The sequence below is a fragment of the Hyperolius riggenbachi genome, chromosome 3, assembly GCF_040937935.1.
Source record: "Hyperolius riggenbachi isolate aHypRig1 chromosome 3, aHypRig1.pri, whole genome shotgun sequence".
NCBI classification, from domain to species: domain Eukaryota; kingdom Metazoa; phylum Chordata; class Amphibia; order Anura; family Hyperoliidae; genus Hyperolius; species Hyperolius riggenbachi.
Genome location: NC_090648.1, coordinates 52,448,128 through 52,462,473, shown reverse-complemented (window position 1 = coordinate 52,462,473; position 14,346 = coordinate 52,448,128). Strand labels below are relative to the sequence as shown.

Here is a 14,346-nt window from a genome sequence, read left to right as displayed (position 1 = left end):
TGGCAGTGAATAACACAGCCTACATGCATGTTATTGTCCCTAAAATTGCTACATATGTTAAAGAGGAGCTGTCAGCCATACTATATCAGGAAAAAAAACATAACATATATAAGTAGATAAATACTTGCTCTACTTACATAACAGATGTATTGCACTGTCCACATTTTGATTTTAGTGATTTTTGTACTGTAAAAAAAAGAGAAAATCCTTTTTAAGCTCAACACACACCATACAATCTTGGTTGTACATATTTACCAAATCTATGTAGTATAAGAGCCAACAGAATGAAAATACCTTGAGTGAATGCTTGGATAAGCTTTTATACTACATGAAAGTGGTAAGATTGAACAACCAAGATTGTATGGTGTGTGTTAAGCCTTAGCCTTTACCATTTTAACTGTGGCTATTTTGAAGCCAATCCTGATGTAATTTCATCCCCTTATTCTTCTCAGCATGAGAAATATTGGCCAATCAGAGAGGAACAGAGGTGTGGGAGGGAGAAACAGGAGTGAAAGAGGCTTCAGCCAATCAGGCTGCATTAGTTAAGTTTGAGGGGAAGTAGAGAAGCAAAGAAGGACAACCCAGCATGCCCTGCAACTTCCTTTTTGTGTACCAAATTTTGTGTGTACCAAATAAGAGTCAGGTAAACTGGGGATTTATCATTTATCAACAAGAAAAGTAATTATGATTTTAATTTTTGGATTCCCTGGTTAGCATCCGTATTACTTGTTTACCAGATAAAAATAAAAAAATGTATTTTTGATTTTATGCCTGACAGTTACACTTTCAGGAGAATAGTTGATAAGTCAAAAAATATTTTTTCAAATAGACCTTATTGCTTTGGAGGAAATCCATTTTTTAAAAATGCAAAGAAAAATGTTTGTTTTTTTTAACTCAGAAAAATTAGTTTAAAAACAAATTTTCTTTTCCAGTAAAAAAAAAAGTGCAAGGTATTTTGAAAAAATCTTCATGAATTCATGTATGGAGGCTTTGCTATTAACCGCTAAAGTCACAAAATTACACAAAATTACAAATTATCATAATTACATAAGAAATAAATTGCGATTTCCCCCAAACTTTGCATTACGATATGCAATTGCAAATTACAATGTGTAATTATACATAGGCGTAATTTCTGTTCATCACTAGAGGGCGGTAGGTAGTTCAAAATTAATTTTAATAGCTTATTTTACTGATATTCTACTATGCTTTCTATACTCTACGGGCCCGTTTCCACTAGAGCAAATCCGCATGCGTTGTCTGCATGCGGAATCGCATAACCAATACAAGTGGATGGCCCTGTTTTCACTTGTCAGTTTTTTGGTGCGTTTTTCTGTGCAGGATTTTTCTGCACGGTAGAGCCCGCAGAATTTGCCTGCGTGTGGATTGCAGGCAATTCGCAGGCAATGTATTTAATAGGGGAAATCGCACATGCATTTTTTTGCCACGATTTCGTGTGCGAATTCGCACCAAAAGTAATCTAAATTCAACCAGGCAGTGACATGGTTAAATTCGCATATACCCTGCCTATGCGAAATCGCATGCGAAATCCCAGCAAAAAACGCAAGCGGAATCGCATCCGCATGCGATTTCGTCAGCGGTGGAATCCCGGCGATTCGCACCGCACTAGTGGAAACGAGCCCTAACTCTCACACACTCTACAGTATCTATGCCAAACAAGAAACTTTCTCTATTGATGCCTAACAAGAACCCTTGCCTATCTATGCCTAACAAGAACAAAACTATTTTGCACTGGAGTCTGGCCCAAGTATCTGTGGCGCCGCTTGCATCCAAATTGTTTGTTTTAGGTATGACAGCCAGTAAATACAGGAGTACTAAAATATACTGTAATAGGTGGACACAAAGCATAGCAGAGGGATTTAGTAGCTTAAAGTGAACCTCCAGACTAAAAATGCACTCAGCAGCACTGGAAAGGCCTGGTGTTTCTTTAACTGTTTCACAGCATCAGAACTTTTTTTCTCTTATACAAGCCTCATTTTTAGCTGCACAGAAAAAAAACTGCCCGGGCATTGTTCCCCTAATGCTGTACAAAGCATGATGGGATTTCTGATGTTGTTGTTCTCGTTCTGCTGTTTTGGTGCAATTTTTTTTTTTTTACATTTTGAATTTGACATTTGAAGCCTAGTGTGTGCAGCTGGGAGGGGTGATCAGGACACAGGACAGTTGGAACTGTGTCTCCTGCTCCCTGTCCCCTCCTTTCAACCAAAAAGATGGCTGCCCCCATGACAAAGATGGCAGCCCCCATGAATCACAAACATTTGCCTGTTCTTTTAAAACGGGGTGGGTAAGAGATTATATTACCTATCTATTCTAATTAACATAACTAATGTAACTTAATGACAGTATGTTTGTTTAGGCTGAAGTTCCCCTTTAACTCATGAGGTATCATGTGGGAATCAGTAAAATCCTTTCTAAGTTAGCTACAAGATTTTTTCACATGACTGGATAAAATGGAATAAATTGTCTGTTCATTGTCCTCTCCTCCCCTTATTCTTCCTGATCTATCCCTGAATCGGGCAGGTAAAAGAGGGAATAGGAGGGAGATAGGAGGGAACATAGCCACAAACCTGAATCTTCCTCTCTTAAAATTTGTGTTTAGCTGAAACTAAATTTTTTTAAAGTGTACCAGAAACTAAGAAATAGAATGACTCAATACTTACCTGGGGCTTCCTCCAGCCCCATAAGCACGTATGAGTCCCTCGCCGTACTCCCGCGATCTGCCGTTCAGCCGCGATCAGCCCCGGTAACAGGCTCAGCCAGGTCCAGTCAGTGTCATCTGCGCATGCGCGACTGAGCCAGTTACTGGGGGTGAGCGTAGTAGGCGAGGGACTCACACGTGGTTATGGGGCTGGAGGAAGCCCCAGGTAAGTATTGATTCCTTCTATTTCTTAGTTTCTGGTTTACTTTAAGGATTGATTATGGGAACCGATGGAACCTGTGGATCCAGCATGAACACACCTATGTGCTTACCTTAGGTAGCATTGCCTCGGGTCAGGTAAACTTAACCAGCAGATTTATATGCATGGATACACTTTAAAGAGGAACTGTAACTAATGATTGAACCTCATCCCAATCAGTAGCGCATACCCACTTTCTTACAAGAATTGATATTGTGGTGAAACCCCTCCCACAGTGTGATGTCAGGACCTAGGTCCTGACAGTTTACTGTCTGCGACCTTGTTGCAGTGTGGGAAATAACAGCTTGTTAGCCTATCGCATGGTTAGGAGGTGTGTTATAGATTATGGCAGTTGGTGCTGTATGATTTTTTTTCATGTCTGCCAGTAGTAAAGATGATGAAGTGCAAGCTCATTGTGGATCAAACAATATGAACAAATCACATGGTAAATATCAATAATTTCTTGATTTCTATTTTTTAACTATTCACTTTGCAATGTATGGATTTTTTTTTTTCTCCACGCTCTTTAAGGGCATGACCAGATATATGTGAGGTTTTTGTCTTACTAAAAAAAAATATTTTAAAAAATGAAAAAATATATCACTTCCCTGTTCCCCTATGATGCAATGGATTCAATTAAAACAGCTGATTTTACAGAGTGTTTTTTAAAATGTCAACTCATCAAGGCTGTTAGCGCATGGCAAGCAGAAATTACTGAGCAGAGCGGTAAATTACCAGCTTGAGTGGAAAACACCTCAATAAATGTCTGCAAACGTCAATTCATGAAAATTATAGCATGCAGTAAAGCCCAGAAATATGTGCAGTGATTACCAGCAGTTCTGGAAACCAGCTTCACTGTTTGATAAGACATGACTGACAGGAGCAGAGAGTCAACAACCTCTGTCTCCTGCTACTCCGTCTGATAGGCTGCAACACCCTATCAGGAGGATTAAGTGTCTCTATCTCACAGGCAGCTAAGGAGAGCGCTGAACAAAAGGGGTTTCCCCTGAAGCCCTTCAGACGTTTAACCTTTAAGGTTCCTGTCTGAAGATGCGGAAGAGCTAATTGGGAAATTACCTTAACATGGCATGTTAACAGTTTCTTGGAAAGTGATCTAAACTGTTGCAATAAAATTAAATGTTAAGAAAGACTAATAGACAGATTCAGAGAGAGCAGAGGGAACAAACAGTATAACAGACATGTACATGTTAAGGGATGACGGGTATGCTTTTTACTATTGCAATGCCTTCACAGCATGTAACAAAACAGAGACATCTCTACACTCTTCTGCTGTTATTGAACAGGTTTTTGTGAATTGAAGTCATGGGATTAGGTAAATTACTGAACTTCTACCGCACCTTCTAAAATCTTGATGAATTAACAAAAAAAAGTAAAAAACAATAAATAAATAAAAATAAAAATGAATAAATAAAAAATAAATGCAGTTTTTATCAAACAGCCTTTAATGAATTGAAGAATTAATGAAATGTCCCTAACTGTTCAGATGTTAACTCTTTGTTAATATTTTGTTTTGAACGTTTTAAAAAATAACTTGCTGCAAATCTTGTGCTGTATTGATCCAATTAAAATAAAGGCATGTCTTGTTACAGACTCAGAAAAGTGGAGGCTTTGTGGTCACTGCAACAGGAAAAGGACAAGGAACTCTCTCAGTAAGTTCTTGACTATTTGCTAAATCCATAAATGGATTCCAGAATATTTTGTTTTTTTCTCAAAGAGAGTCTGAAGCCATTTTTTTAATCTCTTTTTATTGCGCAGTTACCTTAAGCATTAAGATCCAAGCTGAATTTCCGCAGCAGAACAAGGTATTTATCCCACTGAAATCCTTGGGCAAAATTCAGCTTTTGCAGAATTCTGCATCCTGTTAGAGGCAGAGCTGTGCCTCTTATCCAGTCAATCTCCGCCGATCTCCGCCTCTCCCTGCTCCTTTCAGTCTTCTTTTACTGAGAGGGGCAGGGAAAGGCAAAGATCGAGTGAGATTGACTGGAGAAGAGGCAGAGCTACTGCAGACAGCTCTGCCTCTACCAGGCAGCAAAATCTGCGACTTCAAAATTGTGCAATTTTGCCCCAGTATTTCAGGGGGTTAAATACCTCGTCTGCCGCGGGGATGCGGCGAATCAGCTTGGATCTTAATGATTAAGGTAACTGCGCAACAAAAAGAGTTAAAGTAAATAGCTTCAGACTCTCTTTAAATCTCAGATATTCCATTCTTTCACCACTATCACCCCTTAACCCACTGTGATGACTGGATCAGTTTAACGGGTGGTAGAGATAATCTAAAGGAGTAATCCTCCACTCGTATCAGTATAGCCAACAGTTTTGTAGTGTGGAGTGCTAAAGGCTAAATCAAGTGGATGACGCCACGCCACTTCTAATGTAGATCCATCAAGGTGAGCCAAATGACGGCTGAAATCGCTGTAAAATGCTAAACTTCCTCCAAGTCCTCAAAAGTCGGAGGAAGATGTAATTTGGGGTCCCACTAGGAGCCCAAATTACACTTACGTGCACCACTCAGTATTACATCACTGCTATAGCGGAGCCTAGTTTCGGCGCTTGGCACAGAGCGCCGTGCATGAAACCACCTGCTTCGTAAGCAAACACCTCCTTGGTTAATTGTAACACTTTATTGCGATGAGTAAAATATTCCAATGTTTTGGGAGCATGCGGGGTCTCTTTTGCCCCCAAAAATCAGGTAAGATCATGGAGTGCTTGCCACCAATCCATGTATTGCCTCCAAAACTTACCTCACCAAGAGTGCAGCTGGTATCCTCACACATACGGGGGGTGGGAGGGTAATTTGGCCATTAGAGATGGTCATTGAGATGCTAAAAATTCTAATTTGCAAGTTTTATGCAGCTTGGAATTGATCCAATCCAAAGTACTTCCTAACATTTTTTTTTACATTGTGATTGGCCGGTGTAGACAGTTTGAATTAAAACTGCGTGCAAGCCTAGAATTATTAACACCACGCTGGCAATCTCTACTAATAATCGGTGCCGAGAGTACCCCAAAAAATATACAGTATATATATATATATATATATATATATATATATATATATATATATATATATATATATATAATATACTCCAGGGGGAGTCAGCAGCTTCCACGAGTGCACGAGTGCAACAGTAGTGTATGCACGCAACTGAGGGTACCCAATCCTTCAATATCATACATATAGAAAGGAAGTGAGGAGTTGCAGCACACAGCTCTTTTATTGAGCACAAAATATATATACAGTAACACAGGCAGACGTTTCGTCTGACCTCAGCCTTACTCAATGCCAAAAAACAATGAGAGAACAACAAATATATACCTGCCCATGCAGAAAATGACATTATAGTGGGTGTCAACCACACACAAATGAAACACAAATTTCAAGCAAATGTGTATGCACACTTATCCCATCGCATACATCAAATCGTTATGTCCATATCCAATTGGTCTGTCCAATCCATATCTGTTTTCTTTCAGAACCTGACAATATTGCATAAAATACGATGCAAATGAAAACACATTTCAAGCAATGAGGTGGCTTACCTCAATGATGGCACACCCATATAGGAATGGATATTCATTAGAAAAAAAAAAAGCACAGGCAGCACGTTTCGTGGGAACTCGCCCACTTCCTCAGGCCAAATAAAGTGCCACTAAATGCCGATAACCGGATTCAAGGCGCCTCTAGGTAGAGGCGCCTTGAATCCGGTTATCAGCATTTAGTGGCACTTTATTTGGCCTGAGGAAGTGGGCCAGTTCCCACGAAACGCGCTGCCTGTGCTTTTTTGTTTACTAATAAATATCTATTCCTATATGGGTGTGCCATCATTGAGGTAAGCCACCTCATTTATTTATATTTTAGTTGCTTTTAATGTATTTTATTTACCTTGGGCACCTCTTGGGGTGCTCCTACACCTGACCACTGGTGGTCTCTGACACTACCTAGTTTGCCAGTGTGTAAGAGTTTTTCCAAGAGAGCGACCTTCGCCAGGTCTCCTGTTACCCCGAGTGGAGTCACGTTTGTGCATCTCCACCTGCCTGCAGTGGTCGGTTGCCCTTCTGCAACCCGCCTTTGTGAGTATTATTTCAACACCATTTAATGTATTCATCAATCTCTGTGACGTACTGCACCATCTGGGCTCCCGTTGTCTCTGTGTTTCTTTCCATAGGGTGCACATACTCACCCTAAACCTTCTTGTATTTCAAGAAATGTGTATGCACGCTTATCTCATTGGAAATCCATAAGTCCATAAATCAAATAGCTATGAAAAAACATTATATGTGTGTGTGTGTATAAATATGTATATGTATATATATATATATATATATATATATATATATATATATATATGTGTGTGTGTGTATATATATATATATGTATATATATATATGTATATATGTGTATATATATATATATATATATATATATATATATATATATATATATATATATATATATATATATATATATATATATATATATATGTATGTATATATATGTATATGTATATATATGTATATGTATATGTGTATATATATATATATATGTATATATATATATGTATATATATATATATGTATATATGTATATATGTATATATGTGTATATATATATATATATATATATATATATATATATATATATATATATATATATATATATATAAAAAAAAACTCCACCCATTCCACCCATGTGACAGCATACACCCTGACTGGTCACCATACTTCCTGCGTAAGAAAGTAAGTGTGCCTACAGAAACTCATAGATCAGTGTATTGTATCTCAGGAAGGGCTGTGTAACATCAATCACTGGGGTTTTCAAAGAAGACATGAGACAGAAGGTGAGTGTGTATCTGATTCATGCACACACCTTCTCCCATACCATCACACCTGGGTAGAGTTCCCTTTTAACTGTTGCTGGAACTGAGGACAAGTTTAGTGAAATATGATGCTATGCACTTTACTTATTACTAATTATGTTATTTCCCAAAACAGGCCTTTGCCACATATTATGCCATTGAAACAGAGAAAGAGAAAGAATGTAATAGCTTTTATCTGTCAGTGGAAACTAGGGAGGAGCCTTTAGGTGAGTATTAATCCTTAAAGGATATGTGTAACTTTGCAAAGAAAGTTATAATACCTGACAGATTCCATGATTTTATGATTTCAAAGTCAGGAGCCAGGGGCGTAACTAGACATCACTGGCCCCGCCTGCAAAACTTTAAAAGGGCCCTCCCGCCCACCCCCTCGCTTTCTGCTCAGGAAAAGGACCAATGTGTTTTCCCCATGCAGAGAAAAACACTTAGACTTAAAGGAAATGTCAGGCAATCTATGCTACCCCCAGATCTACTTACCCAGGGCTTCCTCCAGCCCCTTGCAGCCAATCCTTGTCGCAGCTCTGCTCCCAGTACATACATACACAGAAAGCTGTATTATTTTACTACATGAGAGCACATGCTATATGGAGGAACAACAATGACATGCTGAACAGAAGATATAGTATTCACTGTAACTTTGGTAAAACGTTCAGAATGTCCCTGATTGATACTGTTATTAGGGGATCTCAGACTCAGTGTGAGACAACAAGCTCTCAATGAGGCAGCAACAGTCAGACATCAATCTTTCCCATTCCACTGTGTCCAGTAATCAGACACCATAAGGTCAGGTCACTAGCCTGTGTGTGATAAGAATCTAGGAGTCTCTTCTGAGGGAAGGTCTACAACTTTTTTTCCAACTGTGACTCCTTTGTAATGTTGTACATGAAGTCATCAGAACTGCTGCAGTGTGAGACAGATGTTTGTTAGGAACCCTAGGGAGCAGTGACAGTGTACAAATTCCAAAGTGTGTATGATTTCTTATCTGTGTGGTGGACACATGCAGTCAATATAACAATGGTGCAAGAGTAGAATACATTTTATCTCCATGCCCTTAGTTGCTTGTAGTGTTGGGCGAACAGTGTTCGCCACTGTTCGGGTTCTGCAGAACATCACCCTGTTCGGGTGATGTTCGAGTTCGGCCGAACACCTGACCGTGCTCGGCCAAACCGTTCGGCCACATGACCGAACTAAGAGCGCATGGCCGAACTATCCCCGAACGTTCGGCTAGCGCTGTGATTCGCCGAACGGGTCACGTGGTTCGGGCCCGAACGCGCTCTGATTGGCCGAACGGTCACGTGGTTCGGGTAAATAAATACCCGAACCACGTCATATCTCCGCCATTTGTCTGTGGGTTTAGCTTTGGGTAGGCAGGCAGGGTAGTTCGCTCTCCAGCCACGCTAGCCAGGGTCCCCCCCAGTCATTGTGTGTCGCTGCTGGGAATAGTAGTACACCGCTCGCTCAGCCACACTATATATAGCATTGTTTACTGCCACTGTGTACCTCGCTCAGCCACGCTATATATAGCATTGTGTTTTCTGACACTCTGTGTACACGGCTTAGCCAGACTATATAGCATTGTGTGTACTGCCACTGTGCACCTCGCTCAGCCACGCTATATATAGCATTGTGTTTTCTGACACTCTGTGTACACGGCTTAGCCTGACTATATAGCATTGTGTGTACTGCCACTGTGCACCTCGCTCAGCCACGCTATATATAGCATTGTGTTTACTGCCACTCTGTGTACACCGCTCAGCCAGACTATATAGCATTGTGTGTACTGCCACTGTGTACCTCGCTCAGCCACGCTATATATAGCATTGTGTTTTCTGACACTCTGTGTACACGGCTTAGCCTGACTATATAGCATTGTGTGTACTGCCACTGTGCACCTCGCTCAGCCACGCTATATATAGCATTGTGTTTACTGCCACTCTGTGTACACCGCTCAGCCAGACTATATACCATTGTTTACTGCCACTCTGTGTACACCGCTCAGCCAGACTATATACCATTGTTTACTGACACTCTGTGTACACGGCTCAGCCAGACTATATAGCATTGTTTACTGACACTCTGTGTACACTGCTCAGCCAGACTATATACCATTGTTTACTGCCACTCTGATTCTGCTGGGAACAGTAGTACACCGCTCGCTCAGCCAGACTATATAGCATTGTGTTTACTGCCACTCTGTGTACACCGCTCAGCCACACTATATAGCATTGCGTACTCTGCCAGTCAGTGTGTATATTGCTGGGATCAGTAATACTCCACTCACCGTCAACCACTATATGAGCTCAACATGAGTTCCCCAGAGACCTCCGCTGTGAGCAGCACTCCCAACAACAGCAACAGCCAACGCCCCACGCAAGCTATAACATCCACCCCAGCAGCCAGTGGTCAGCAGCAGCCCTCCCCGGAGGAGAACGTTGTGTCCATCGGTCCGTCGCCAGAGCGTTTAATGAGGGCTGCCATTGAGGAGATGATGGGGCCTGATGTGGAGGAGGAGGTCTGGCTCAGGCCAGCATCCCAAGTTAATGTTGAGGACGATGAGGGGTCTGTGTCTGGGGATGTTGGGGTGGCAGAGGTGGTGGGTGGGTCAGACTCAGGAGAAGAGTTGTATGATGAGGATGATCGGGACCATCTGTATGTGCCTCAGAGTCCGACCCCGGAAAACATGTTGTATCGTGTGTTTAGGTACTAAAATCTGCGTTCCCTCCCAGTAGTGTTGGGCGAACAGTGTTTGCCACTGTTCGGGTTCTGCAGAACATCACCCTGTTCGGGGTGACTATATAGCAGACTATATAGCATTGTGTTTAATGCCACTCTGTGTACACGGCTCAGCCACACTATATAGCATTGTGTTTACTTCCACTCTGTGTCTGCTGGGAACAGTAGTACACCGCTCACCCGCCACTGTATAGCATTGTGCTCTGTGTCGCTGCTGACAATAGTGGTACACCGCTCACCCACCACTGTATAGCATTTCTGTACTGCCACTGTACTGCTGCCAGTCAGCGTGTACTTTAAGGATAAGTGAAATGAGGAAGAAATCCGGTGAAAGAGGGAGGGGCAAGGGAAGAGGTGTTTCCCCTGACGGTTCACGTACAGGCCACAGGGGAGCACCCAAGAAAACCCACTCAATACCGCCCATGTTGTCCAGGACAACAACCCTCACAGATCCAAAAGAACAGGACCAGATAATTACTTGGATGACCTCTCAAGCGTCCAGCAGTGGGTTAAGCAGCACCAGCACATCACGCACGAGGTCCGAGTCCTCAGCCAGTTAAAGTCTGGGCTTTCTTTGAAGACTGCACTGAGGATGTTACCATGGCGATTTGCAAGGTGTGCAAGACCCGCCTGAGCAGGGGGAAAAGTATTAACAACCTCTCCACCACCAGCATGAGCCGCCACATTCTATCCAAACATCCCACTCTGTGGGCAAACGCGGCAGGACAGGGTACCACCAGCAACACTGCCTCCCTTGGGTTCACCAGACTCACCACCAGACCCGCCTCAGCAGCAGCAGTAGCCCAGCCATTGCGTGGTTCACAACATTCACAAACATCAGACGATGCTGACACTGTCACTTTCCGGACTAGTGCTCTTGAGGTCTCCCAGTGTTCATCAAACACAACAACCAACAGCCCTTCGGTGTGCAGCCCTACGGTTGAGTTGTCTGTCTCTGAGATGTTTGAGCGCAAGAGGAAATTGCCAGCAAATGACCCCCGGGCCGTGGCAGTAACAGCCAGCCAGCATAGCCAAGCTTCTGGCCTGCGAAATGCTGCCATATCGAGTGGTGGAGACAAACAGCTTCAAGGGCATGATGTCAGTGGCCATCCCACGTTACGTGGTTCCCAGCCGCTACCACTTTGTGCGCTCTGCAGTGCCTGAGTTGCATGAGCACGTGGTCAGCTAAATAACCCGTAGCTTGAAGAATGCCGTTGCCTGCAAGGTTCACCTCACCACTGACACCTGGACAAGTGCGTTCGGCCAGGGTCGATACATCTCCCTTACCGCGCACTGGGTGAACCTTGTGGAGCCTGGCAGCGATTCCTCACCTGCTACGGCGCGGGTGTTGCCCACGCCGCAAACAGCTGCACCACCGTCCCCCCCACTGGATAACAACAGCAGCACCTACCTCTCTGACTCCTTCTCCTCCAACGCATCTCAAAGCTGTACCTCATCCGGAAATGCTAACCCAGCACCAGCAGCAGTAGGATCGTGGAAGCAGTGCAGCACAGCTGTTGGCATGCGTCAGCAAGCGTTGCTGAAGCTGATCTGCCTTGGGGATAAGCAGCACACAGGGGAGGAAATTTGGAGGGGAATAAAGGAACAGACGGATTTGTGGCTGGCACCGCTGGACCTGAAACCGGGCATGAAGCTAGACACCTGGCACGAACTGGCAATGTACGCAATAGAGGTGCTGGCTTGCCCGGCAGCCAGCGTTATGTCGGAACGCTGTTTCAGTGCTGCCGGAGGCATCGTCACAGATCGGCGTATCCGCCTCTCCACAGAAAATGCAGACCGTCTGACTCAAATTAAAATGAATCAATCCTGGATTGGAAACGACTACGCAACACTCCAGGACCCCAACCAAGCAGGGCCGGCCTTTGACCTGAGCGACCGGAGCGATCGCTCAGGCCGCCGGCTTCCAGGGGGGCGCTCCTGCCTCTGGCAATAACAAGCAGGCGGACGAGTAGCGCACAAACTGTTTGCGAGCAGAGCAGGCTGTTGTCTGGTGCAGCAGCGGCACTAGGACCTGGAGGAGACATACTCCTCCAACCTCCTGCTTGGACTTCCTCATCAGCCCCCCTCCCCGCCCCCTCAAGCTGGATGGCTAGAGGAGCGAGGTAATCCCCTTATGGACTGTTAGAATTTGTGTCATTTTCTTTCTGGAGCAAGCTCCTACAAACAGGGTCTGTCTTATCCTGTCTGCCGCTGCTGCAATGTAGTGTGTGTAGCTGTGTATATAGTGTAGTGTGTGTGTAGCTGTGTATATAGACTGTGTGTAGCTGTGTATATAGACTGTAGCGTGTGGCCGTGTATATAGATTGTGTGCGTGTGTAGCGTGTGTAGCGTGTGGCCGTGTATATAGATTGTGTGCGTGTAGCGTGTGGCCATGTATATAGATTGTGTGCGTGTGTAGCATGTATATAGATTGTGTGCGTGTGTAGCGTGTGGCCGTGTATATAGATTGTGTGCGTGTAGCGTGTGGCCATGTGTAGCGATTGTGTGCGTGTGTAGCGATTGTGTGCGTGTATATAGATTGTGTGCGTGTGTAGCGTGTGGCCGTGTATATAGATTGTGTGCGTGTAGCGTGTGGCCATGTATATAGATTGTGTGCGTGTGTAGCGATTGTGTGCGTGTATATAGATTGTGTGCGTGTGTAGCGTGTGGCCGTGTATATAGATTGTGTGCGTGTAGCGTGTGGCCATGTGTAGCGATTGTGTGCGTGTGTGTATAGTTTGGGTGTGTAGTGTGTGTGCGCATACGTGCATGGATCTGCTGTCTGCCTGTTTTCTGTTTTGTGGCTAAAGTTGCCTGCATTATGCTGGGCATACACGGCTCGTTTTTGCCACTCGATCGTTTCGCCGCTTGATTCTGCAGTCGATTCTCTTATCTTCCGCTCGTTTTTCTTATCTTTTCTATTCACTGCTGTCACAAATCAAGCAGCGATACGATCGAGCGGGTAATCGGACATGTCGGAAATTATCTATCAAGCCATCTAAATGGCTCAAAAAACAAACCGTGTATTCCCAGCATTGTTTGTGGTGGATTGCCCAGTGGAAGGGATGTGGGGCAGATAGGTTGGGGACATCCCAAAGTGTGTGTGTACGTGCAACCGCACGTGCAAAGAGGCTGAAACGGGGGGGGGGGGGGGGCACCAAAATCAGGTTTCACTCAGGGCGCTGTGAAACCTAAGGCCAGCCCTGCAACCAAGTAACATGACCGATGAACATCTGGGATGGTTTAGCGTTTCCGGTCCCTGTTTATTGAACCTCTCATCTGTATTACATTTATGACTGCATGGCGGCAAAAAGCATTGCTGCTATATCCGCACGCTTTTTGTCCTCATGCAAGGCCTGGGTTGTTGTGTCTCACAAAGCGTGGCCTTCTCCCCTTCTCCTCCTGCGCCTCCTCCTGTTCCATCACGTGTGCTGCTGCTGCTGCTGCTGCTGCTGCTGGGTTAGCGTTGCCGGTCCCTGTTTATGGAACCTCTTATCTTTATTACATTTATGACTGCATGGCGGTACAAAGCATGCTATCCGCACGCTTTTTGTCCTCATGCAAGGCCTGGGTTGTTGTGTCTCACAAAGCGTGGCCTTCTCCTCCTGCGCCTCCTCCTGTTCCATCACGTCTGCTGCTGCTGGGTTAGCGTTACCGGTCCCTTTTCCTGGAACCTCTTATATGTATTACATTTATGACTGCATGCCGACAAAAAGCATGTTACCTGTGCAAAGAAAACAGACATTTCCCGCATTTAAAAGACAGTTTTCCCTTTGAAACTTTAAAATCGATTTTCTCAA

At 43.9% G+C, this 14,346-nt stretch overlaps 1 protein-coding gene across 1 annotated transcript in view; it reads left to right on the top strand.

Annotated features, from left to right (window-relative positions):
- Nucleotides 1–14,346, top strand: part of LOC137562604 (venom factor-like) — a 278,606-nt gene that overhangs the window by 186,552 nt on the left and 77,708 nt on the right. Inside the window, exons 31-32 of the mRNA XM_068274108.1 lie at nucleotides 4,529–4,588; nucleotides 7,932–8,022. Coding sequence (XP_068130209.1) covers nucleotides 4,529–4,588; nucleotides 7,932–8,022 — 151 coding nt within the window. The remainder of the gene's footprint in view (nucleotides 1–4,528; nucleotides 4,589–7,931; nucleotides 8,023–14,346) is intronic.